The sequence below is a fragment of the Camarhynchus parvulus genome, chromosome 8 (assembly GCF_901933205.1).
Source record: "Camarhynchus parvulus chromosome 8, STF_HiC, whole genome shotgun sequence".
Lineage (NCBI taxonomy): Eukaryota > Metazoa > Chordata > Aves > Passeriformes > Thraupidae > Camarhynchus > Camarhynchus parvulus.
The window spans coordinates 19,215,670-19,243,001 of record NC_044578.1 but is presented as its reverse complement, the minus strand read 5'-3'; the positions used below and the strand labels follow the sequence as shown (position 1 = coordinate 19,243,001).

The window sequence follows — 27,332 nt, the reverse complement described above, 5'->3', positions numbered from 1 at the left end:
AGAAATAGGACAGAAACTTGGGCAGCCACCCAGACTTAAAAAATCCCCCACACCTGGAAGGATAAAGTCATCTATGATTTCCATACAAATACTTTGAACACTCATGCAAATTTAGATCTTACTGAAATAACTTGCTAAAATACTCTGAAAAACCATTCAGCACTCTTTTCTGTCACATTTCTGTGGAGGGAAAAGCACCTTATTATTAAATTAGTACCATTTATGCTAATGAGGTCAGTCCAGGACAAATATGTCATGAGTTAAAAGCCAAAAAAATAGGGTCCTCATAGGTGAAAGCATCTTAAAATTCCAGTATCTACAAGACAGCAAAATTGATCTTGCTTAAATGTGAAAAAAAAAAGCTATTTAGAGTCTCAGGGTCTTACTTTTATGATTTTTATTATTATTTTCTGTTACTTTTTCTGTTCTGCATCATCCTGCTTCTAGTATATCAATTGAAGTGAAATTACTAATCATAAAGTGTTGCAAACTATCTTGAAAGTGTAAAACTGAAAATTTGGGAAATATTTTTGTACAGCAAACAAACATTTAACAATACCCTCTTAATGCAAAAATTGTAAATTATTTAAAAGACAGAAAACAGATGCAGTTTTAGTGGTTTTCAATACATAGTGTCTGTTGTTTCACCCTTGATTTTTAATATTATATTTTTAACTTTTTCTGTGCTTATCTAAAAATGCCTGTACATAACAAACGTCCTCTGCAGAACACACTAAATTAGTCACTATATTTGAATGGATTTTTACAGAGGTGCATTGAAATGCAGAAATGTGATCATCACAGCAATGAACAGCACAAAACTTTACTAAAAAGTTTGGTTTTGTTTTGGCTTAGTTCTCTGTATTTTGATATGGTGAATATGCTTTCATCAAAGCAGTCTGTTAATATATTTTGAAAACATAGAGGGAAGTAAGTTCTTGAAAAGAGGCTGGTTTTAAGGACACTAATTATGATGAACAAGTACAGGAAGTGTATTTACAAAAAATAAAATTAGCGTTGCATGAACTGTATTACGTATGAACTTCAAGTTGGTCCTTCCAGCCTTTTTTCTTAACTTGCACACATGATGGATGCGTAACTTCAACCAGCTGAACTCGCACTCTGAACAGCTTCTCTGGTGACTCGCCTCATGAAAGTCACCAGCATTCCCAGGCTCTCAGAATCACTTTATCCGTTATCCCTTTCTCCTCTGTGTTTCCCAGGGCTCGCCGGGAGAGCGGGGAGCCGCGGGCACCGCTGGCCCCATCGGGCTGCCGGGCCGGCCCGGCCCCCAGGGCCCGCCGGGCCCCGCCGGAGAGAAGGGCGCTCCTGTGAGTAACCACAGCCCATGGAAATGTCCCTGGGCTCACCGCTCATTCCAGAATGCTGCTTGCTCCCACTCTGTTCAAGATGTATTCTCACAACACCAACCTACTCATTTTGGATTTACAAATATGTACATAGTAAAACATTTCTCATCGTGCTCTCCGAGACCAGGAAGGGTTAAACCTGTTACTGTCACAGCAGGGAGAGGATATAAATCAGTCTTTCATTAAAACTTTTTACCCAGCCACTCTGCATTAGAGTACAAGGGTATTTGACATCAGCTTCCATTATTACTTCATATAATTGTTCTCTTCCCTTGATAGTTTTCTTACACTTGTGGTATTTTCTGTCTTGTTGGGTTTTTTTTTTTTTGGAGGTGGGTGGCTGTTTTAATTTTGTATTGGTATTGGGGCTCCCTGTACTGAACTATTCATCACTCTCTTGTGATAATGGGGATTGCTTCATTTTCTTCAAAACCAGGGTGAAAAAGGTCCCCAAGGTCCAGCTGGACGTGATGGAATTCAGGGTCCTGTAGGACTTCCTGGTCCTGCTGGTCCTAGTGGTTCTCCTGGAGAAGATGGTGACAAGGTGAATCACTATAATTGCTTATTAGTGCATCTGGCAGAAGATCTGTCAGTACAGTTGTCTGTAGCTTTCCTCACAATAAATAGGGTGACAAAGCAACAAATCTTATCCCTGCCTCCCCCAAATTCCCTCTGCCTACTGCAAAAAATACCTAAAAACCTCTTCTATAACCAAATGTCTGAGGGACAGATGCCACAGGACACTGGGATTTGTGTTAAAGAGCTAGTAGAATAACATTTATCCTGGCAAAGAAACAAGAATAAAGGTGTGGCAAAATAAGGCAAATGATGCCAAAATTGATTTTTGCCTATTTTAGAAATTCGATTTACTGAATGAGCAAGATGAAATGTCTTCAGTAATATACAGGGATTCAAAACCACCAGAGGCTGTGCTGGGAGGTTGAGGGTGTCAAAATAATTATGTTCACATCAGAGATGTCCTGTTGACCTCTGGCAGAATTTAAAATATGACACCTTTCAAGATCATCTGGTGTGGCTGCTTGACCCAGCACTTTTCTGTTAGTTAGCACAGGGTAAAGGCAAAGATTTCAACATTCATATTTGTGATTCGTGAGTGCTATTTATCCCACAGACTGTATTCTCTGTGATTTAATTGTCTTTTATTATTGTATAAAGAAGACATTATTTTCTAATGTGGTTTCTTGGTGATTTGAATAATTTTGAAGTTTTGAAATACTGTACACTTCAGTGAGAAGCAGTAGTTCAGGCATAAACAGTTACATGAGTCTGTAAATCAGACTACTTTCATTATAAGTTCATATTGAAGGTGACATAAGCAACACAATTTCCTTTATTTAGAGCTCAGTAGCATTATACTTCAAAGCCAGGTCTTGTTGCCCTTTTCAATTCAGCAATCAATATCAGAATTAATATGACATATTATTGATCACTGCAGAACTGCTTCCTTAAGGCTTTCACTTGAAGCAGCAGCATAAAACATAGAATAATCATATCAAAGGGAACATTTGGAGATACCATGACATTGACTTCAGCTAAGTGTGAAGAAGACCATTTTAAACAAGTTTAACTTTTAACTTTCAATTACAGGGTGAAATTGGTGAACCAGGTCAGAAAGGTAGTAAAGGTGACAAAGGAGAAAACGTGAGTAGCAAAATTCTTTGTGCATTCCATCTATTCTTTATAAATAAAAGGTATTCACGCATGAAGTATGCAGGTAGCTTTGCTACATAAATGAGCAGAAAAAAAGACACACTCCTAAAATGTTCTTTCAAAATAATGTTCTTTTAATGCAATACTAGAGGTTTGTACTTACAGATCCAGGCATGTATTTATTATTGCTCTTATTCCTAGAGCTTAGAGAATCATTACAAAATATAAACTACATTCTTAAGCACCCTTCCTGTATCACTGAAATTCCTCCATTCTCTCCATTTGAACTGGAGAGACCAAGAATTCCCATACATTCCCTTACTGTGTTGAACTTCACTGACTGCACTGTGTGAACATTCCCAGCTGTGGCTTCTTAGCCATGAGGATGGAAACTGTGGAGACTCAGCAGAGGAATCTACTAATGTAGTTTTAAAATTTGTAAAGGATATCTAATTCCTGGGGAGCACAATTAACTGATGGCAGATGAAATGGCTTATACAAGTTTTCATATTTTATCATTAGGCCTATTAGTGAACCTAGGACTAATCAGGTTTCTACTGTTTTGATTTCACATTTTTTCCGTCTTCAAAAATAAATTATAAAGTTCAAGCACTTCCTTTTTTTTATTTAGGCCAGACATATAAAATTAAGCTTTTTTCACTGTGAAATTTGAAACTAGAAAGAATAAAACTAGCACTTATTTATTTCCATTTGATTTTGGTTTCTTTTCTAAAAACTCAAAATGGTATGTTTTCAATTCTGTTCAAATTCAATATAAACTGGTACTTTACTTGAATAATTTTCCATAAGAAACAATTGAGAAGTAATGGCAGAAAGATCCCTTTGATTGTTATATTTCAACACTATTCACAGTTAGCAAAGCTCTGAACTCAGCACAGGGGTATTCATGGCTAAGTAAATTTATCTTGAAAACAGTGTGATTTTTGAGATTGACAAGTTGCAGAACAGTATATTAGTTTAAAAAATTACACCAAATGTATGGCTTACATATTATCAGATGATGTTTATGGGAGGATATGTACATACTCAAGCAAATCACAGGTCATAGAATCACAGAATGGCTTGGGCTGGAAATGAACTTTAGGATCAGCTAGTTCCAGCCTCTGATCCAGTTCCACTTCAGGCTTTGCATGTGGTCACAGGCATATCCTGTTGTCCCCTTCGCCATGCCTCTTCATTAGAAATGCTTTGCATGAGAGAAATATGGGGAAACAACACAAGCTGCGCTCTGGTGTTTCAGATCATTTTAGCATAGCTAGTTATGCTGAGCATTAGGCTGTGACCTCAGTTCCCATAGTGAGTGCTGATGCATTTGGGCCTGCTCCAGCAGAACTGCTTTACAAATAAAATGTCTGCAGCATTATCGTTTGAGAATGTATCCTGGACTCCCAGTCTCAAGGTGAATGCATTTGAGACGATTACACATTTTTGCTTGAAATACAGGATTCAGTGTTGAGGCCTTAGTTGAAGTGAATGTAACTCCGGTTGAAGTCATGTCTTGAATCTGCCCTCAACTGCAGTCATTCAACCCTGTCAATTTCAGAATGTGTTCATTTTAAATCTGCTTTCCTTTCAACGTGCTGACAGATGCCTGTTGGGGCAGGGAGAAAGGGCTTTTTGGTCACCTCTGAAAAGTTCTGACGAGGAAGTACCAGTTCTGAAATCACAAGATATAAAGAACAGATATTTACAATCTCAAACCGCCCACAAAAGGCCTTGGTGGGCATTTAGAGCCTGATCACAGCAAGGATCCTGATCAAAGAAGTGATTCATTTTTCCTGTTTAAGAAGAGCTGGAAAAATCTTCAATTCCCCATTGAAACTAACAAAGATTTCTTTTTGTGGGTTTGAAAATACTGTGCCTAACTATGTTGGCATATTCTAGTAAAGACAGCACAATTTTGTTGTTGATGTGCTGTCCTCTCTTGAACTTCAAAACCTCCTCAGTTATCACAGCTGCCTTTGTTAACAGAGGATTCTCTCATTATACTGATCAGTCTTTCTCCATTTGCCCTCCAGAGCAATGGCAAAAAAGAATCTGGCCATGTGTCCAAATAACTCCTCATTAATCAACTGCAGAGTTCGTTCCAACAGTGCTTTATATCAAAATGGGTCTTTAAATGAGTTTAAAAATGTGTAGGCCTCATTCCAGAGCCTATAAAATGAAGGAGCACATTGAAGCATCTCAAAGAGTGTAGAAAAATCCATCCATGCCAAATCCCTTTCTCATGGTAACACTTGCCAGTCAGCTGGAGCATTCCTCAGAGTCCTTTCATTTAGATATGTCACTACAGAGGCTAGAAAGCTTTGTTTCATGTATTTACATCAGGTATGGGACAAAAGTAAAACTGTAAAAGAGAAGAAATAAAGAGCTTGGTGCTTCATACTCCCTAGAAAATAAAATGGTCCAAAAGATATATAAAACCCAGAGAAAGAAATAGACTGCAAGACTTAAGAAGTCCCTTTATTTAATTCTCCCTATAAAGGGCACAATAATCTAATTTTATCCCTAGCAAAGTCTGTAAATTGTGGCATTATTCTCCTTTAAACCAGAATTTGAAGCCTAGAAGTTGCAGACAACTTGGTATCTGAAATAGACTAGAATTAGCCAAGGCCAGGTGTTGAGTTTTGTGCCTTCTTAGCATAACTCTTCATCAGTCTACTTCCTCTAGTGTGGCAAAAACAAGACTCAAACTACATCATTTACACCTCATCATAAAGTAGGATCTTGCATTCCTGTACTCTGATAGCTTCATTATATCACATCTGCAAGACTGACTTCTAATTACGTGCAATATAACTTCATTATTATTCTGCAGGGGGAATGAAAAAAAGACATTCCTCTCAGAGACAGGGGTTTTTGGTCATTCTGTTGAAAAGAGACTTAATATTAAAGAGAATGTGATTCCCAATGGTCAGCAAGAACTTGCACTTTTTCATGTCTCCTGGAGGTCAAAATAAGCTTTGTACCATTGCAAAAATAATTAGCAGTTTCATAAAAACTACTCCAAATAATAAGCATTTGAATTAAAGATAGATTTTTAGATGATGCTTTAAAGTTTGAGAGATATTTGGCATAAACCTCATTGAAAGTTTTGATATTTTTAATTGTGAAAAAAAATTCCTTTTGATTCATGTTCGCATGGAAATTTATTCAGAAACATTAAAAATGAGCTTCTAACTAATGCCAACATTGTCTATTATAGATGTGAAAATTGGAGGTTTTGAGATGTAAATAGTTTGTACTGAATGGAAAGGACTTGTGAATGATGCTACATCCTCTAAGGAGGAACATGGCAATGCTGAATAGATTGTGGTTGTGCAAGTCAGGATTTCTCTCATGTCTGTATTTGCTTTTAATCTCATTGCAGATGTCACAATCACTAACTTGTCCTTTGGATGTTTGTTTGTTGCAGGGTCCTCCAGGTCCCCCAGGTCTGCAGGGTCCCGTTGGAGCCCCAGGGATTGCTGTAAGTAGATCGTTCAGAGCCAACCCCAACCTTGCATAACTCAGCTGATCCTGACTTCTCTGAACTGTTTGCTCCTTACTCAGGAATATATTTCAAAACACCACTAACAGTTCTGCCCCTGCCCACTTACATGCAGTTCTTTATTGTAAACAAGTCTGTGTGGCTGTTACTGTATGGCAGATTTACAGCAGGGCAATAATTTGACAAAATGATTAAAAATTAAATCCTGTAAATAGTGAACAAGGACCATCATTTCAGTGAACTTGTTTGGTGGTGTGTTTGGCAGCTCACTATAGATGCAGTTAAAAGAGAGTGTCTTTTTTTAAAATTCACCTGATACCAAGTGACTTAATTCTTATTTTTATTTCAAAGGCTCTGAATTCTTTTACCCTGAGTATTGCTAGAACCCTGTGCTACTCATATTTACAGAGGTATCCAACAGCTAGAATGTTTATGCAGATGTGATAGAGAGGGGGAACTCAGGGAAAATTTCTGTGAGAAATGCAGCACTAATTGACCTATATTAAACCAGAGCACGTGCTTACATTTTGTTTGTGCAACAGATTTCATCCAGCCAAGATGATGAGCATGCATTTGTAAAGACACTTGGTGTGATTCTGAGCCCTTTTGTCGCTGTTTCCCAGTCATCTCCATGGAGCTTTTCCTGTTGTTATTATCAGAGCTGTGATAGTTTTGCTCTTCATTGTTTCCCAACAGGGAGGTGATGGAGAGCCAGGCCCAAGAGGTCAGCAAGGGATGTTTGGGCAAAAAGGTGACGAAGGTCCTCGAGGCTTCCCCGGGCCCCCAGGCCCTATTGGCTTACAGGTAAATTCCTTTATTATTTTACCTTACAGCTGTAAAACAAGATGTAACAAAAAAAGTGTAAGAACACTGATTTCTGTGTCAGAAACTGAATGACTACTGTCTATTAATAAATAAATGATAGCATCATTTAATTAGAAGGGAAAGATCTTGTATTGATGGGGTTCATGCATAAACAACAGATTTAATGCAGCAGGACTAATATATATATAAGAGAATAAATTACCCAGACTCCCACCCGAGCTCTGGATAATCCTGGCAGTGTTTTTAAAATCACCCAGTGTAGCATTTCTGTGTGCTTTTTTTTCCCCCCAAATTTATTGTGTCACCTAGTTTAAGCATCCTAGGACTACCTATACATTTACTTTAATATGAAAAGCCCCCTTCCCTTTCTTTCCATTTTAATGCATATAGGTCTTCTTCTTCTTGTTCCACCATCTGCCCCCTCACAAGTTCACAAGTTTGACGTGTAGATCTGATTTACACTGTTTCACATTGATTTATAAGTAATCATACCAGGGACCCTACTTACAGTATTCTTCCTCGTGTTTTTTAGGGTCTGCCTGGCCCACCAGGTGAAAAAGGTGAAAATGGAGATGTGGGCCCAATGGTAAGACTTCTTCCTCACTGGTCACTCTAAAGGACATAAATATTCTCCATATATTGTTGTCTTTTCTCTATAGCTCACCATTTGATAAGATACTCCTGAATTTGGTGACTGAGTATGAAACATTTTGTGTAACATAAACTCTCTCTGGGATTTTCTTTGCTTTCCCACATCTACTCCCTCATCATTAATACTGAGATTTATCTAACATGAGAAAATACTGAAAAATAGTTAGCAAAGCAGATGCTCTGTGTGCCTGAGACAGGACAGTGACAATCAGGTTCAGGAAAGAAAGAGGAAAAAGTAGATAACACTGCACCAGAGACTCTGGAGCTGCCTTCCAGAGTTCAGGCCATTGTTACTAACATACAGTGTCAGGTATGCAGGCCAGGAGATGGCAAACACTGCTTGGCCCTGTTTACTTTCCCTGGGTGATGCATTTTCCAGCTGTTTCTCCTGTTGACAGAATGCCTTGTGGGCTGTTCCTGAGTGCTGTGCAAGCTCTCTGCTCTCTACGTTTGCCTCCAGCAGCTTGTGCCAAGTCCGGCTGCTTCACTCCTGCCCATCTGTAGGCACCATGGTGCAGTTCTGCCCCAGGGCTCTCACAGACACTTGAGCTGCTCCAGGTCTCTGACAGTAGGATGGGCATGCAGGGAACCTGCAGGGAAAGAACCAATCCTCAGGGGCTCCTAAGCATCAGGTCATGTCCAGCTCAGGTACTCTGTGACACAGCCTGGGCCTCCTGTCACCTTTTCAACTCCTCCAGCAGGCAGCAATCTGGCCCTGCTCTTCCTGCTGCATGATGAAGATTAAAAGCCCTCTACAGATTGAGTATATTATTTTTCATTGGTCAGAAATTCTTCCTGATTGTAACTCTACTATATCTGTTCTATGATTCTGTCATATCACATTGTCTCTTCGATACAGGGTCCACCTGGCCCACCAGGTCCCAGAGGTCCCCAGGGTCCTAATGGAGCTGATGTAAGAATCAATCTTTTGTCTTGCTAATTGAGTAATAAGCACCCTATTTTGGATGACCATATTTTGAATAACAAAAATCTTTTGTCACTGTAGGGTCCTCAAGGTCCCCCAGGCTCAATTGGCTCTGTTGGAGGTGTTGGTGAAAAGGTGAGTGTGGATGGAAACCCCCAAGGAAGAGAAAACATTGGAATAGGAATGCTATATGGCATTCATTCATTCAAATCCTTTTCATTGCTATTTTCAGTTCTCTATTCAGAAAATTTTCTGCCAGGATATGGAGTGAGTTTTTTTGGGACTGGTTACTTTCATATTTTACCCAAGGAACGTGCCAGATTGTATCTTCCTTGTTCTTAAAGGAAAGATGAGATATGCAGGGATATAAGGGCTTTTTTTCCTGTGCTTTATTTGAAGCAAGAGAGTAAACTATTATATAGTGCTGAGCAAGCAAGAAATTCAAAAGTGAGTCTTAAAATGCTTGTTTATGTTTATTTTATCAAGCTACATGACCTCAACCACATCACCTACGTAAGCCTAAAAGCCTTTTGCTGTCATGTTACAGATTTAACATTAATTTTTTCCCGAACTTTGGAATGGGAAAGAAGATCCTGAGTGGAGCATAAGATGGAGGAAAAACAAAATAGAAATATATTCCAGGCCAATATATAAATTGCTTATTGAGAAACTATGTAGATTGCTCTTGGGTATTTAATGATTTGTCACAGAGTATCACATATGTTCAAAGAAACACCAGTGTCAGTGAATCCTAGAAAAGACATCTCTAGGAATGTCAGTATGGGTAGTTTTTCAGAAAGCTTTCCATATTTTTAACTTTTCAGAACATGAAGCAAGATTTCCCTTTTTCTAACTAAACCAGCCTTTTAAAAGAATTTTCAGGTGTTTCACAGTTTGTTTTTTTTTCCTACATGCCCATCAGCTAAATCACTGACCAGTACTCTGGGATGTGGTGAAGAGCATACTCGAATAATATAACATAAAATTGGGTTTGATGGGGAAATATCCTACTTTGTGTCCCTTACTGTCCTTTGAGACCAAACAGATGTCATTGTGTCAAGCTGGCAGTGCTTCACTGCAGGGCTTCCTTCTCAGGATGTGGCTCTGAGCATCAGCTCACCTCTTGGGAGCAGCAGCACTCTGGTGTTCTCAATCTTTTTCCCCAAAATTGCACAAGACACACAAAACACGATGCCCTCCTGCTTGACTGCATTATTAACAAGGATATTCCTTCTAATGTCCCAAGTTCATGACATTGTTCATCCAGTCTACTTTAAAAAATATCTTGGCCTCATGAAGGACTGCAGGATTTGTTTTCTTCTCTCTGGGAAGAGTTCCAAAAATGTGACACAATCTAAGAGTTGAGAGAAATAAAAAGTTAATGGGAAAAGAGAGTCTGTATTTCAGTGGAATACAGAAAATAATGGGCATTGTGGGAAGAAAAAATTTTCCTGTGACCACTACTGAGAAAAATGTTAATTATGAGAACATCCAGGGTACCACCCAATTATATTCAGTACTTTAAAAAACCCCCACCTTGTATAATAATGTGGCCCATTGAACTTGATAGGAATTTTTGCCATTGGTTTCAGTTACCTCTTCAATTTTCAGCATTTCACAATCAAATTATATTCCAGCCATTTTCTAAACACATTGCCTTATATTGAACCCCTTCCTCCTTTGTTTCTCCCTGCAACTCATCTGTGTGATTTAGAATCACTGTTTGTGATGATTAGGCCATGAAATTTAATTCAAGAACATGAAGTTCAGACTGTTTATCACTAGGTTGTCATTTTTTATTTCCTCTAGCTTATATCCCATATTCTCTGCATTCGCAAAGAGAAGCTTCCCAGTGTATTATTTTGGAAGTTTATATAATTGTAATTACTTTCCTCCCTCCTCCTCCTCAAGTTTTAGTACATGCCAGGTTATTTTCTTTCTTAGGATATCTTCCTTCTTAATTTCAGTTCCATTTAATGAAATTTCAAGCTGAGATATCATCAAGAGTTATTTTTTCAGGGGGAGTTGCTGCAATGGGAGGACAGGTCATGCTTTTAAACAAAACATGCATTTTTTCTTTTCCTTTTCTTCCCACACATTTTTCCCCCAATGTTTTTCTTATTATGTCAGCATGCTTTGGCCTCTGCACCTCTTTCAGGAAAGACACACAATATTACAGATAATTCAATACAGTGAGTAAAGAATGTGGAAAAACATTTTGGCATCATCCCTGTTACTGTTGAGGAGAGAAGTAGGTTTGCTCACTTGCATATTTTAGTGGTTTGACCAGGAGATATTTTTTCATTACTGCATGGGTTTTAAAGACCCCTTATCTTCTGGCAGAGATAAACAATTTTTGTCACACTTAGTGCCATGCATTTTTAACCAGTTGTTATTTCCCTTGCTCTGCACACAAGGGCCTGAATGTTCAAAGGCACCAGTGCTGCAAATGCTCCTGTAGCCCTGCATTGTTATTGCTGTGACCCCCACGGAGGGCCTGGCAGTCTGACACTCAGCAGAGCCCTTAAATCCAGCTGCCACACCAGGAGCAGTCACTTTATTCTGCTTTTAATTTAGAGAAATGGAAAACCAAATGTACCTACACACTCTTATCTCTAATTTGATATCAAAGGTCTAACATGCAGACATTCTAAACAGGCAGGAAGTTGCTCATGACTTCTCTAACCTATGCCTTAGAATGTACATAAGAATTTACAACAGAAGGGAAACAGATCAAGTAATGTTAACCCCACAGTTCCACAAAACCTAATGAAATAAATTTGCCTTTCTAATTGAGATTAGTTTGTGATAATGGCACTCAGCACTGTGCTGTTCTTCTACCCCCTCTCCCTTCCACAGCAGTTATAAACCATCAGAGTTAGACAGCAATGCAAACCCAGTATCTGCAGAACCCAAGCATTCATTCTGTAGCCTCGCAGAGTTCAGACCTGGTTTACTGCATGAAAAAGTCTGGTGTTAGAAAACCACAACACTCATCTGGGTTTAAATTTCTTCCTATTATATTGTTCCAAAAAAACTTTCCAAAGCAGTACACTAACAAGGAGTCCAACACAGTAAACAAGTGAGATCAATAGTTCTCATGCTTAATCATTGATTTCTACTGCAGATGGAAGTGAGAGGACAAAATCAATTGAGTATCCTGGCTCTAAGTTTAGGAACATGTTTGATAAGTGTTCACAGACAATTTTGTGTGTAAATATAATTTTTCCACACACATATGTGTAGACACTGCTAAGGTACCTAATCAAGGCGTGTCTGTGACAGTTTAGGCTACCTGAACATCCATCCTAACAAATTACTTTTAATAACTTCACATGACCTCCTGACTGTGATTTTTTTCTCATCCTTCTCCATCTCTCCAACACTGTAAACAAGAGCCCTCCAAGAAAACACAGCCTTTAGAATTTCTCTCAATTAAATTTAGTTCTCCACAGAGCTAATATATATAACACATATGCAGACCTATGCAAAAGGGATTCTCTTCTAGAGTTACAATTTCTCTGTTTTTTTGTTTTTTTGAGAATGGCAAAAAGGAGCAAAGCTAACTTGTCACAACCCAGTCGGTTGCAAAGTTGGCTCTCATTGTTATAAAATTAAAGACCATGTCCCAGAATTTAACCAAAAGGTGGCAGCCTTCCATCCACTATCTCTGTGCTTTGGGTATCAGTTCTCTAGGACTGATCATAAGGAAAACAACATTTTTTAAACCTTAAAATGTTTTATTAATTTTTTTTTTTATATTTTAACTTTTAAACTACTTTGCCTAGCTTGGTAGAAACCATTCTGCTTGCTTAATCCGAGAAGGTTTTCAGAATTAAGCATGTCTGAAAAATGACATGACCCTTTGTAGTTTAAGATGACTGTCTTTCTTTTTGAAATTCTGTCAGAGGAAGGCTAAGAAAGACCACAGTAACTTTTAAAAGATCTGAGCTGCTAAAAAGAGAGAGAAAAATCTCTAGAGGTGGAATAAATATATTATTAGATTATAAGATCTGTTTTCCAACAGAACATGAAATACTTCCTACGGAGAAGATTCTGAATTAATACCATTGTTACTAAAAATGAAAAGAAAGACAAGGGCCAACAATAGCTATAGATTACACAGGTTTTAGTAGCTATAAACATGCACTCTGTGAATATATATCAGCTACAGTCTTCTCTATCAAAACACTATTTAACTCCCTTAACAGTTATCTATATCAAATGCAGCATTTCGTAGTACCAAGTACTTAGAATATGGAAATCACTCTCAGATAAAACAAGGACTGCATACATGATAGGGGCAGATTTTTTAGTAGAGCAATGATATAGAAATATTAATGTGAGATGAAACTTTAACTGGTCTCATCTTTCACAAATGCCCTTTAAGGGAACATTTTGACATTTTCTAGCCCTTCCAATTTCTCAGTTTTCCACACTGCTGCTTGCTGGGGAGCTGCAGTGCACAGAGCCAACATGACTGTGAGTACTGGAGCAGGCTCCCCCAGTGCTCCCCAGTGTAGGTCAGAGAGAGCCCAGTGTTGTGCGATGGAATGAAGATGTGTTTGTCAACAGGAAGGGTTAAGAAATATATTATCAATCAAGTGTGGATCATCATAAATTACAATATCATTAGGCAGAAAGGCAGAAGAAGAACTCTCTCTCTGAGAAGCTGCCAAGGGGATTACACTGCACAGGTGCTTGTCAGCAAAGACTGGGCACAGTCAGTGCTCTCATGTCACTGCTTCATTTTGTCCTGCCACGGGCTCACCTTTGGAAAGGCTCTATATAGTGGACTCTGTGGATATAGTATGGCTACTAACAGGAAAAACATATTTTTGCTGATTACAGACTTCATTCTCTGTTGCTACAAAAATCTCATTTGATTGATAGAAGGCACGGACAAAACCCCAGTGCTAATGAGGCTGCAGACTCAGTAAACGCTGTGCAGAGAATAAGGAAATGAAGATTATGAATTTTCCTAGAAAACATTCTTAACACTTATTGACCCGAAGCATCCACTACAGGTTTTGTTTTGTTTTAAAATTAATGTAACATCACAGAAGTAAAGACTAAAGTAAACACTAAAAGGGATCATTCATTTTTGAAGTTCCTACAAATATTAGTACATCTAATAGAACATACCAGAGTTTCTAAAGGCGCATTCATCCCTTAATAGTGCCCTTTTTAAAGGGCATTTTAATATTGCTCCTGAAATATTGGTTATCTGTTAATTATCCTAGTCTGGAATTCAGTTGAGAGGTACTGAAATATTTTCCTTTAATCTAATAAAATATTTGTACTGGGCCAAGTTTTAGTCCTAGTGAGGTTATCTTGGTGCTGTGAGCTTCTCTGAAAAAAAGGTTCACTATCTACACCCTAAGTTTTGTTTTAAAAATGTATTTTAAGAATGTATTTATACTGACCACGTGTAAATGACAGACACATATGAACTAACTGAATTGTTGTAAAATGAAGAGGGGTTGGAGATCACACAGGCTAGGAAGGGTACACAAATTTATTCCAATTCTGTGAATTCAGTAAATAATTAGGTAAAATACATTTTCAGCACTGAACTACTCTTGCTCATAGATGTAATTCTTGGAAAAAAAATATATTTTGGGGAAAAAAATCCCCCCATTAGCAGTTGGATTGAAAAATGCTTTAGGATAAGAGTATGTATTTCTTATCCAAGCACTCCATAACAATCACAAAGCATATTCTGCTATCCTTCCATGATTTATGTTTCTGTGATGCTAATAACTAAATATTCTACTAACAGAAGAGTTTTCTATTAAAGTTTATTCATCAGACCACTGAGCCAGAAAATAATTGGTCATAACTAAACTTTAAAATGAAGACTTGAAAAGACAGTCCTTGAGATAATACTGTGCATTAGCTCAGAAGGAGACTGAATTATCCTAAATGTTCACTTAATAGTGCACAATCTTCGACTTGCATGAATTTTCTTTTCCTGCGGTATCATCCTGAAAGCCATCTGCTTTACGGAATAATTCCATCACTGGTAAATACACACCACACACCTCTGTAGCCTGTGGAGAAAGTTTTTCTAACTGATGCCATTATTTCATCATTAGTTTTTCCTTTATATAGCTCTTTCTTCTTCCAACAGTAGCTACAGCAATAATCACAAGCAGGAAATTTGCAGTATATGGGATAATAAAGGGGAACATCTCCCAAAGCCCAAAGGGAAGTTGAGTCTCCCTGGCTCAAGACAATATTAGTTTGATGTATTAGGTCTCAAATTTCAGACTCCAGTTCTGCAAAACCACATACATAACTCAACCCCTCTAGGTAGACCAAATAAAAACCTGTTCTTATAAGCTGTTTACATAAATAAGCATGGGAAGAATATGCAGTTACAGAAGTAAATTCATCAAAATATTCTCCCTAATGACTCCTATTCTTATGCATCTATAGGGTGAGCCTGGAGAAGCTGGTAACCCTGGACCTCCTGGAGAATCTGGAACAGCTGTGAGTATTTTGTCGTTGTCTTATCATTAACATTTATTATGGTGAACTGTGGTATCTGGCAGGGCTTTGGTAAGCATTTCCTCAGATCATTTGTGCACTTGTGTATGTTTTCTTTGATTTTTCAGCTGAGAACTTATACCTTTAAAATTACATTTGTTTCCATATAATCATAGCCACATCTTGTACTAAGAGAGAATGGAGACTTCTCAAAACAACACCTATTTTTCCTTCCATAAGTATTCACTTTGGCTTGCATGTTTCTCTTTGTGGAAACAGTTCACTGATGAAATTTGGGTGCAGAATTTGGCACTTGACCTAAGACCCTTATTTCCCACTCACATGCCACTATGTATCAAGGAGATTGATACATTTTCATTGTCCAAAAATCAGTTTGCCATTGTGATCTTTTTGGCCATTCCATTTCCAGATGGCATTTTTGTCTTCATGTGTTTTCCACAGGGTCCAAAAGGTGAAAGGGGAGAAAAAGGTGAAGCTGGTCCACCTGGAGCAGCCGGACCACCAGGTGCTAAAGGACCTCCAGGTGATGATGGGCCTAAGGGTAACCCAGTAAGTGAGCTTCATAATTCTAACCCAAACCACTGTGAAGCATTGCTGAATACAATCTGTGAATACAGAACCATAGCATTTCCTGCAAGTGCACTACGTTCATTATATGCTTCACAAAAGATTTCTGATGAGTGCTACCTGCTTGGCAATGGATGACACATTCTTTGCTTTTTTTCTTATCCATCTAGGGCCCAGTTGGTTTTCCTGGAGATCCTGGTCCCCCTGGGGAACCTGGTCCAGCTGTAAGTATACCTTAAAAACAGTTTTAGGTCCTAGTCTTAGTTTGTACTTAATTCTAGTTGACCCTCTCTCTTTCTTGTCTGGGCATGAACTCTTGCCTGCAAGATCGTTGCTTTTCTGTTCATGCTTTTCTCGAGGCTTAAAAATGTTAAGAAATCTTTTTAAAGTTTTGAAAAATAATGACCTTGGGAAAATGCTCTATAGAAAAATAGTGCTCTTATATTCATATATGAAAGTTAGTAGCTTAAATTAGCTGAATTTTTAATTTTGTTTATTTTCCTTGAATTCTGTAGGGTCAGGATGGTGTTGGTGGAGAGAAGGGTGAAGATGGTGATCCTGGTCAACCTGTAAGATTTTTCTCTCATTTTATTTACCTGCATGATCTCTCTGATGACAAGAACATATCTTTTGCCAAATCAGTGGCTTCTATGCAGTCACACTCTTAAAAATATTTTCAGAGTGGACACTTTTTCTATTATACTGAAAAAATAACTATTTATTTCCTTGAAGAGGCAGAACTGCCCACATTACAGTAACACAATGAAGGAAGAGCTCAATTTCTTTTAGAAGTAGTGATGTGTTAAAGGATTTTTCTGCTGGAACTGCTGAGGGGCACTAAAAATAGAGCAGCTCTAAGCATAAGAAAGAAATGCTGCAGCCAAATAATCTTCATTAGCTGAACTAATGAAATTAAGCTAAGATCTTAAGCAGTACCTGAGCAATACTCATATTAAGCATCAAAGCTCTATTTCTGTAGATTCTGTCCATTGATGGGGCTAACACATGGCAGATGTCCATGGCATTCAATAAAGATGAGAACTTAATCCTTTATTACTGCTGTGATTTTAATTGTCTGTTGCAGGGTCCACCAGGTCCTTCAGGTGAAGCTGGCCCACCTGGTCCTCCTGGGAAAAGAGTAAGGAATATCTCATCTTCTCTTGTACACTTCTCTTTCTGAGACACTGTGTCCTTGAGAATTTCAGCTACTTGTTTCATGCTGGGACACTCACATCTGACATTTGTCATTTCTTTGAAGTAATGTTATAAGAGAAATGAAAAAATAGAAACAGCAGAGAAAGCTCTTTAACATGGGTTATAAGAATATAAGAACAAAAAAAAATACATAGGGAAGAATGCATTGCTTACTCATAAAGGTGCTTTTTCTTTTCACTCAAGAATTCAGTGTCTACTGAATCAGTCTGCTAACAGGAGTGAGCTGGGATGACAGTAATAGCAGACATCATCTTTAGGCACACGTCTGCTATCAGGGAGCAGGAAGAATGTGTCTGTTTTGGTGTCTTTAGTCTTGGAAATAAAATAATTTCAATGCAGCTACTGTGCCAAACTATATCATCCTCTCTGTATACAAAATTACCAGGCAGGCATTTCTTTAACTTATGAAGCTATTCCATTTCTAAAGCTTTTGAAGGTTCACAGGGTTTACAAATATACCTAATCAAACCCAGTAAATAATGTTGCAGTCACAGAACTGTAGTAGATGCATCAACCCTTAGGTCTGCTTCAGAGAGCAATTAGATGCAGTTTTTACACTTTAAAAAACAGAAGAAGTGGCATTATTAAATGTAAGCTGAGAATTATTTAACAAAATATGTTAAATTGCTTGGTTTAATGGGCTTGAGTGGAATGACATGCCTAATTAGTTTTATTTATTTTATACAGTAATATATTTGCTCCACCAACATACAAAGTATTTATAATATTCTAAATTATTATGGTCACGTTAGCAACCTTATTCTAAAACTGAAATATGGCTCAACTGAATATTAGCAATTAGTATGTTCGCTTGACATCAAACTAAAACTTCCTGCTTTATTATACAGAAAGGCAATAGCTCACTCCTCAGAGATGGGCTATATTCTACCTGATTGTATCTAGACCAAAAAAAAACCAGTTTCAGAACACAGATTCCATGTTATGTGTGGTTTGACACATTTCCAATTTAGGGAAAATGCATGGCTAAATATTGCAATGTAGTCCCTTTCTGAATTTTGAAGAAAACATTTTTAGAATCAGATTCTACATTACTTGAGCACCAGAATATTCCAAACTTGTAGGGAATCTGTATTATATTAATGTTTTACTAGAAAGTAACAGTGAAAGACTGAAAGGTCCATACTTACCAGGAAAAACTGCTTTTCATTAGTTTTCATCACTTGTATGGTAGAATCAATTTCAGGAAAAAGCCCTAACAAGAGTCTTAATTTGGATTGAGAAGGACACACAATTTCAGTAGTAATTTTGCTGTCTGTGAGGTGCAGCTCTGGCTACACTACTAGAAAGCAAAATTCCACTCCATTTTTGGTTTTTGGTCTCTGAAATAATGAGCTGGCAGAGCTCAGAATCCATACTTTTAATTAAAAACTCCTGAAATCCTCAACAGTAGGCTCCTTATTTATTTTGTTATACATTTTCATTCCCCTCTTCCATTCCATTTTGTAACTGACCTCACCTCAATTTTAGTGCCCAGTCTTCTAAAATCATGTTTATTACCAGCTGTCAGAGTTTTGAGCAATCTCTGTCTAGTTACAGAGTTTTAAAGTTTCCCCAGCTCTCCCTGGGAAGCAAATTCTAGTGAAAGACATGGACATACTTCGTTTTTCCATTGTATCTAAGAAATTGATAAGCCAAAACCATAATCTACAAAGGGTGACTTTTGTGACATAGTAATTGACAAAGTCTTGAGAAGTGATTTTTTTTTACATTTTAATTAAAGAGTAATTATTATTTTACATATTCTAACTTCTTAAATGATGTGTGCATGCACCAGATCAGGAAAATACATGCTGAGAAGGCTTTATACATCAATGTAATTTAGCTGCAAGCAATAGTATTAATTGTGGCTGCTTATCTAGAACTAGAGATACAGACTGAACCCCTGTACAGTTATGTTGTTATTATTATTTTTCTGAAACTTAATCCCTTGCTCTTAGGTTTGGATCTTCTTTTTGGTTTGCCATACAGTACTGGGTAACACTCCTAGTTTGAATTTATTGATTTCCATCTGACAAATGTTAAAAGTAGCATGAGGAAAAGACACCATCAGAGAGTATTTGTCCTTCAGATCAATATGCAGTCAATACAGATCAGCACAGACAGCACTCCTTGCCTGTGTTCCCAGCCCTTCAGTGTGCCAGGCACTTGAGCTTTGGGATCTGCTTTTTCCTGGGCAGTGACAATCAGATATCCACATCACATACACACAAACCTTCATATACCAACCAAGTTTTAGAATTTAAAGCTCAAGACTAAGATATATTTTTGTTCTCAACTGGAGGCCATACCATCTTTTTCCATTAAAAGAAGAGATGTCAATAATGAAGCAAAGCCAGAAATTTTGCAAACCAGAAGTTTATTTGGTTTGCTGCCTTTAAATACAATGTTGAATAACTTAGGAAAAAATAAAGTGTTTCTATGAAGGAGAATTTTTTTTCCATTTTGGCTACAACATGATTCTGCCTCAGCAGGGTGTACTCACCACTTAAAAATTAATTTCTCTCTTGATTTCAAATGCACAGAATACCTAACAATATGCTAGGTTTCTATCACAACAGGCTAATGAAATGTGGTAATGGTTTTTCTGTGTTGGAAATAATGTTCTAAGCCAGATGACAGCTATAAACAACAATTGCAATTATTTTAATGAAATATGGAAGAACAGAGAAAAATATTCAATAGGTTCATGTAACAAAAGTTGAGAACGAGTTTGTTTCTGCATGATTACTTTTGTCTTCTTAGTTCATAGAATGTATCAGGCACTATGTCCAAAATGACAGTGCAGTGTTGATAAGAATCAGCATGGCAGCTGGGGTGATGAGGGGGAGACCTGTGCATTAATGTGCAGCACTGTTACTGAGCTCCTTTCTCTCAGTTACAAGTCCCCAGGCACTCCCCCAGCGCAGTGGGAGGTGGCAATTGCAAGGGGCCCAGGGGCTGCTCCTGCAGCAGCTCCGGGCCTGGGGCAGCCTGGGCACTGCTGCTAATGTCAGGCACTGTGCTTGTATTTTAGCCATCACACTGGGCTTAGCCCTGCTAATTAATTCAAGCTGCAGCTTCATTTCTAGATTATGCAGAGACCATATTTCTCAAGTACAAACTGCGACATTCAAACCTTTTCAGTCTCTTACATAGGGTGGGTTAGAATCCATGTGGGAACTTCAAGCAAGTAAAGAACATGGGCGTGTAAATTAATTCATGTAAGAAAAAAAGTCATGCATCTAAACTGCTTCTGAATTTATTTATGTACCTGTTGATCTTATTATCACTGCAAACTGTGATCCACCCAACAAATTACAACCTACACAAAAGATCACATATATCAGATGTTATTCATTATTATTGGAACAGCAGGGATTTAAAATATTCTTCCTGTTTCAAAGAGTCAGCATTTGGCCCAGGGCATTTAAGCTTCTCTGTATTTTGAAGAAATAAAACTAAGTCCTTTACCCCTTACAGCTCTTAAAAATACCAAAGAAAAAAGCTGCTGATACCCACAACAAATGGCCAAAGTCCTCTTGTGGTTAATTCGATTCATTTGGCATTATCTTTGATGTAGTCTGAACTATCTCTGCTGGCCAAAAGGTTCATGCAGTGCTGCAGATGTTCAGTGTCACCCTGGAGAAAGCTTAATTTCAGAAGCAAATGAATGATCTTAATATACTTCTATGTAAATACCTATAAAATGAATATAAATTTCCAGGAATTAAAACCAGTGGAGTTGCTCAAGGTGTGTGCCAAGGTAGCAGTGGATAGTGAAATATATCAGGCAATAAAAGGTTTGGGCTAAGTTCAGCTCTAGTATAAAAAATGCCTTTAGGTCAAACACTGATCCAAAGCCCTGAGCTCAAAAAGCAAACAGGGAGATGCTTAACTGGAAGTACAGTTCTTACCTGTAAAATTTATTTGTGTTCTGGTGCTTTACCTTTAAGGAGCCTGAATTGTTTTTTCTATATGTTAAGAAGTCAAAAGCAGTAAATAAATGGAAGTGATTGAATTTTTCTAGTTGCTGATCTTCAGTACGGTTTTTTTACATAAAAATCTGCTGTTGCATTAAAGAACAGATGAGTCTTATATAGAGTCACAAAATCACAGCATTTGAGCACAGTCACTTTTCTTTCATGTTCCTTTAAGCTGCTCATTGGTTGGCAAGAAATAGCTACTTGTAATAAAGACATTTCCCAGGCTAAAAATTAACCTTGTAGGAGAACAGTTGGTCCATTATCTTGAGTGCATCTTTTCTAAACTAAGCATATAAGAGAACCATTTTCAGAAGAGTGCATTAAATTCTAGACACTGCTCCTGTTCATAACTGAAGCCATGAATATTAATTACCTGACCTAAAAATCAGCCCTTGATGTTCTGGAGGAGAAAAATGTCTTTTTATTTTTCACTTTCATATTTAGTGGATAATATGTAAATTTTTGGCTGTCCAAATGTAATCAGGCCCCTTACTGAGCCCATCCCTGACTTAGAGAATAAAGAAGTATTTGCCACACTGTGCACCGTAGAAAGAGAGGCCTTTTTGGAATCAGTGGATAAACTACAGTGAATAGATAAAAGTCAATGCAAAGCAAGTTTAAAATTAATTGTTATTGTACATATAAATTAGTATTGCCTTTTTTCTTTTATATACTGTTTTGTTGAGGTGGAGGGTTTTTTTGGGGGTTGGGTTTTTTGGTTTTGGTTTGGTTTGGTTTGGTTTGGCTGTTTGTGGTTTTTTTTTGTATTCCAAAACAAATTAAACCTCATCATCTTTTAGATATTCTAAAAAACCAGAAAATTTTATAGGGGAATAAGAGCTGTTTGGTATTTTTTAGCCTGTGAATAAAATGTCAAAAAAATAAATTTAATGTTATTTTGTAAGCATTTGCTACTTATTAATATGGTGGGAATTGCACTTTCAGAATTTTTTTCACTGGTTATATTTGAAAAAACCTGAGATTATGAGCTCAGTGTCTATATTTTACAGGGACCTCCTGGAGCAACAGGTGCTGAAGGCAGACAAGGTGAAAAAGGTGCAAAGGTAATACTCTGAAGATTTTTTTTTGAAGCATAGAAATATAAATTATTTATAAGTTAAAAGTCAATCACTTATGATTCACTGAGTGTGGAACTTTTCAAAGGTAATAACAGGCAATCTGTAAAATCCAAATTCAGACCCAGAATTAGTAGCAATATGTAATGGAGAGGACCCAGCAGTGCAGGCCCAGCTCACCTGTAACAAGCAAGGGGAGCCTGCTCTGCTGGCACCACACCTCTCTGTGAAGCCAGAGACATTTCACTCAGGAAATCATCCTGTGCAGAACTCTGGCTTTTAAAAGCACTTTGCCTCTTGTACATCTCTTCAGTGCCAAACTCAGCCCGTCTCTGACCTGGTCTGTTCCTTCCAGGGTGAACCTGGTGCAGAAGGTGCTCCTGGAAAAACAGGGCCAGTTGGGCCACAGGGACCTGCAGGGAAACCTGGCCCAGAGGGTCTCCGGGGCATTCCTGGCCCTGTGGTAAGTCATGGAGCACACATGATCTTACATGCTGCATTTGCTCTATATACTCTGGTAAAGCCAGCTTTTTGTTTTTTCTAGGGAGAACAAGGTATGCCTGGAGCACCAGGTCAGGATGGCCCTCCTGGACCTCTGGTGAGTATCCTTTTCCCACATATGTCAGTCATAGAAGCCTCCAAAAACATCACTGAAAGATCCCACTTCTAACATTTGAGAGCTTAAATATTCTGTTAAAATTTGGAGCTGAGTATATTAATGAACTGTATGCTTTCAAATGCACAGACTTCCTGTCAGCTCAAAAAGAACTTTTCAATGCTTTGCTGCAACTTAATTTTGGATTTTAAGACAGTAAAGTTGATATGTAAAAGTTTCTGAGGTTAGGTTTCCCTCCTTCCCCTCCCATCCTCCACAAAAGATTGCTGCCAGGAGAGTATGAAGCCTGATTTGCAGTAGAGCACAACACACTGCAGGTGAAAAGTCTAATTCTGCATTCCAAAAGGTTAGAAATTTCACATTTCATTCATGAATTATGTATTTGCCTATGCTTTTGCATCTAGTGATATCCTGGAGATGGAAAGCATAAGCACTGAATAATATTTCGTACATGAAATGTTATGGCATTTTTGAATATGTGCCAGGTGCAAAAGGTCTCTTATCACTCCTATCCATAGCAGAAGTTGTCCACTGCCACCAGGAGAGCAGTGGTGAGGAGACACAGACTTAGTGCAGCAGCTCTACACCTCATGGACACATGTGCAGTGTGAGATTAACAGCCTCTGAAAAATTCATGTCTTTTGCACAGGCACTTCATGGCCTGCATTTTTTACCTCATTATGTACAAATTACACAAAACCAGCATTGCCATTCTTATAAAATCTAAAAATTTCTCAAATCAAGAATTTAGTTGACCCTCTGCTTCATACATTTCTATTCATACAACCTTTTATAGATTTCTAATTATAAAGTAATTTAAATACCACTGTAGCATCCTTATGATTTTTTAAACATACATTTCATCCTGGGCTCTAAATCATGTCATCAGTCACAACCATCAGCCACTGAATGTGTACTTTGATTTAAACTGCCTTCAGTAACATTTCAAGAAAACACAATTTGAGCAGGATGTTAAAACTTACTTTAACATTACTTCCCTTGCTTTACAAAGGGCCCACCTGGCTTGCCTGGACTGAAAGGAGACCCAGGTTCCAAAGGAGAGAAGGTATGCTTTGCTAATTGGTTGTGTCTTTGTAACTTCAGCCTAATCTAAAATCTGTATAAAATCAGCAGAGAGAAGCAGCAGAGTTTTTATCAGCATGGCATTGTACCATGCTATCAAACACCTTCCACAGCCCTAAGAGTCATCATGAAGTTTTAGGCCATATCCTGGAAACACCTAGAAAGAAAAAGATTTTACTGCCTGGTGGTAATCTATAGACCGTGTGGTCCCTGCAATGAGAATCCCAAAGATATTGATATAAAGAGAACTGTCAGATTTACAAGAACAAAGCAAGTAGAAATGATGAGTATTGGCAATTTTTATTTTAAAAGAAAAATATAAATATTTAACAGCTATAATACTTTCTTTTGAAATAATGGGTTGAGACGTCTGAGATAGCACTTTCCTATGGAGTCCCAACAATATATGGATTGCTTTTGTATCAGAGAAAACCTGTAGAGAAAGAGGCATGAACATGACTGTGCCTTGTGAACTGCAGGTTCTGTTTATCTGCTTGGATCAGCTGTTATGCAGCCATATCACATGTGGAACTCTGTGAGATGCTGATAGCAGCTACCTGTGAAAACTGGTATGCAATTTGTACCCAGAGTACTGTGATTTCTGTGCTGGTTTCAGTAAGGACTGCACGTAGATCTTTCACTGAATAAGCAGTTACAACTTGCAAATAATCTGAAAGTTTGAAAGACCATCTAACAACAATAAATACGCTTTTAGAATAATTTGTTTTCAGGTTGATTATTGACAAGGAACAGTGGCAACATGTGAAAGGTCTAATTTATGTGTTTGCAAAGCACATTTACTTCAAAGTATGTTAACTATATTTTCTTAAATCTTGTTCAGGGACATCCTGGTTTGATTGGCCTGATTGGACCTCCAGGAGAACAGGGTGAAAAGGGTGATCGGGGTCTTCCTGGCCCACAGGGATCTCCTGGAGCCAAGGGGGATGCAGTGAGTACAACATATTTATGTTCCTTTCAAGTGCCATATAAGAAGAAGTGTCTATTCCAGGCTTTGTTCTGGAAGCTGTTCTAAACACCTAACACCCAGAGTCTGCTGCAAGAGGTTAAAACCTTCTTAGGCATTGTACAAACACAGCGATATTAAACATCTTAAAATGAGGTTATAGAGTGTCTTTGGAAAATGAAGGAAACACATACACCCCAACATGCACACAGAACACGTTAGCAACAGGATAAAAGTAGCAGCAGCAATCTCATCACATTTACTGATTGCATTACCCAAAGCAGCTCCCTCTCTTCTAGTTACTAAGCCATGTTTTTAGGGCACTATGTAAAATGTGAGGTTTCCAAGCCTCTGAAGAGAAACACAGCTCTGACAATCCACTGCAGTTAATGTAAGTACAACTACAAGCAACTCACATTGTCAGATCTAATATTTTAAACTTGCCAACTATTTTGGCCTCTAGCAAATGCCCTAACTCAAAACTCACCACAGCTGGACACTGCATGGAACTACTTTTTTTATAGATACAATTTTTAACACAGTCCAGTAGAATACTTTAGTTCTATGCTTATTCTCTTATTCCTTTTTAGGGAATTTCTGGTCCTGCTGGTCCCCTTGGACCCCCTGGTCCTCCTGGATTACCTGTAAGTAATTTCATCCAGCCCTCCTGTTCTAGCCACCCCCAAGCTGTGTGAAATGCACTCTAACCAGATGTATATGTTCTTGCCCATAGGGTCCCCAGGGTCCCAAAGGTTCCAAAGGATCCAGTGTGAGTAACTCTCCTATACACTTTATCCTCTTTTCCTTAGCTTTTGTGTGTGTGATTTTTAAACATTGTGTAGCATGGTCAACACTGCACTCCTTTCATTACTCTGTAGGGTCCTGCTGGTCAGAAGGGTGACAGTGGCTTACCTGGTCCACCTGGTCCTCCAGTAAGTAAGAATTCTTATCTTGCATTATCCTGACATGATGAACCTGTTTTGACAAGGGTAGAAAATAACATTTGGGAACTAAAATATGAATGATGGTTTGAAAATTCATTTTTCAGGAAACACAGATCCACCAGGCACAGAAATATGTATCTACACTGAAAAAGCCAGAAGAAACTTAAAACAAATAAATAAAATAAACAAAAAGAACGCCCCAAAAAACCCCTATAACCCTCCAAACAAGCCCCTCATGCAATAGCCATTTAATGTTTTATATTGAAGCACAGAAAACAAAATTCTACTGTTTTCCCCTGCTGATACCCTTCTGCTTCCATATTTATTTTTAATATCGTAACAAACTAAAATGAAGAGTCCAAACCTGAGTGAAGTGCTTCAATTTCTTGAAATTAAATATAGTTTCCTAGACCCCAAGTGGAGAATTTTCAACTTCTATCATAGGAAACACCCAGAGTTTTCAATTTTCATTAAATATGTCTGTGCTTGAGGGAATTAACAGAGATACAGAGGCAGCTGTGAGTCAGTTCTGTGTGTCACATGTGTGAGGGCAACACACTCATCCCCAAAATCAATGTAGTGAGAAGAGTTTAGACCAAAACAATGGTCTGGCCCTTTTACAATCTTTTTTGGTTTTTTCTTCAAGTAAATCAAACATAGGTATGAATCTAAAAGAAAAAAAGTTGAAATAAAGAAACAAAAACCTTGAAGAAAGCCTACTCAAAGCATCTCCAAGCCACATTCTGTGGTCCTTCTCTGCTAAAAACTAACAGAATATATAATTAGATATGTTTTTTTCCACTTAGGGCCCTCCAGGTGAGGTAATCCAGCCACTGCCAATCCAGTCAGCCAAGAAGACAAGAAGATCTCCTGACTATATGTTATCTGATGCTGGTGATAATATTCTGGATTATACTGATGGCATGGAGGAGATCTTTGGCTCCCTGAATTCCCTGAAGCAAGACATTGAGCACATGAAGTTTCCCATGGGCACTCAGAATAACCCAGCCCGGACCTGCAAAGATCTGCAGCTCTGCCACCCCGACTTCCCAGACGGTGAGTTCATAGTGCACAGCAGGGCACACAGGGCTGGGCCTGGCTTTGCCAGGGCTCTTTGGCACCATCAGTCCATCACTGGGACATGGCTCATACACCTGCTCAACAAACACAGTCTCACTGAATCTGTTTTTACAGGTATAAAAGTGTAAGACATGTTCTCTTGGTAGGAGTCAAAGCTCTTTAAATACATAATCTGATCTGGTTTTTGAGTTAAAACCTGTTAAAGTGATGAATAAAAAGCAGTTGTTGTTTTGAAAGGTGTGCCTTGCATTTCCAGGACAATCAAAACAGGAGTGTGATGAAAGAGTGTAGTATAACAATATTTGTAGTGAGTGTAGTATAACAATATGAAACAGCAT

The 27,332-nt window shown here is 38.1% G+C and overlaps 1 protein-coding gene across 6 annotated transcripts in view; it reads left to right on the top strand.

Annotated features, from left to right (window-relative positions):
• COL11A1 (collagen type XI alpha 1 chain) overlaps positions 1 to 27,332 on the top strand; it is a 124,266-nt gene that overhangs the window by 90,366 nt on the left and 6,568 nt on the right. For all 6 annotated transcript variants that reach the window (XM_030953150.1, XM_030953156.1, XM_030953151.1 and 3 more), the window contains 22 exons: positions 1,224 to 1,331; positions 1,807 to 1,914; positions 2,979 to 3,032; positions 6,478 to 6,531; positions 7,249 to 7,356; positions 7,910 to 7,963; positions 8,888 to 8,941; positions 9,035 to 9,088; positions 15,395 to 15,448; positions 15,908 to 16,015; positions 16,204 to 16,257; positions 16,549 to 16,602; positions 17,118 to 17,171; positions 22,242 to 22,295; positions 22,663 to 22,770; positions 22,852 to 22,905; positions 23,936 to 23,989; positions 24,848 to 24,955; positions 25,561 to 25,614; positions 25,704 to 25,739; positions 25,849 to 25,902; positions 26,721 to 26,970. In XM_030953150.1, the coding sequence (XP_030809010.1) occupies positions 1,224 to 1,331; positions 1,807 to 1,914; positions 2,979 to 3,032; positions 6,478 to 6,531; positions 7,249 to 7,356; positions 7,910 to 7,963; positions 8,888 to 8,941; positions 9,035 to 9,088; positions 15,395 to 15,448; positions 15,908 to 16,015; positions 16,204 to 16,257; positions 16,549 to 16,602; positions 17,118 to 17,171; positions 22,242 to 22,295; positions 22,663 to 22,770; positions 22,852 to 22,905; positions 23,936 to 23,989; positions 24,848 to 24,955; positions 25,561 to 25,614; positions 25,704 to 25,739; positions 25,849 to 25,902; positions 26,721 to 26,970 (1,690 nt within the window). The remainder of the gene's footprint in view (positions 1 to 1,223; positions 1,332 to 1,806; positions 1,915 to 2,978; positions 3,033 to 6,477; positions 6,532 to 7,248; positions 7,357 to 7,909; positions 7,964 to 8,887; positions 8,942 to 9,034; positions 9,089 to 15,394; positions 15,449 to 15,907; positions 16,016 to 16,203; positions 16,258 to 16,548; positions 16,603 to 17,117; positions 17,172 to 22,241; positions 22,296 to 22,662; positions 22,771 to 22,851; positions 22,906 to 23,935; positions 23,990 to 24,847; positions 24,956 to 25,560; positions 25,615 to 25,703; positions 25,740 to 25,848; positions 25,903 to 26,720; positions 26,971 to 27,332) is intronic.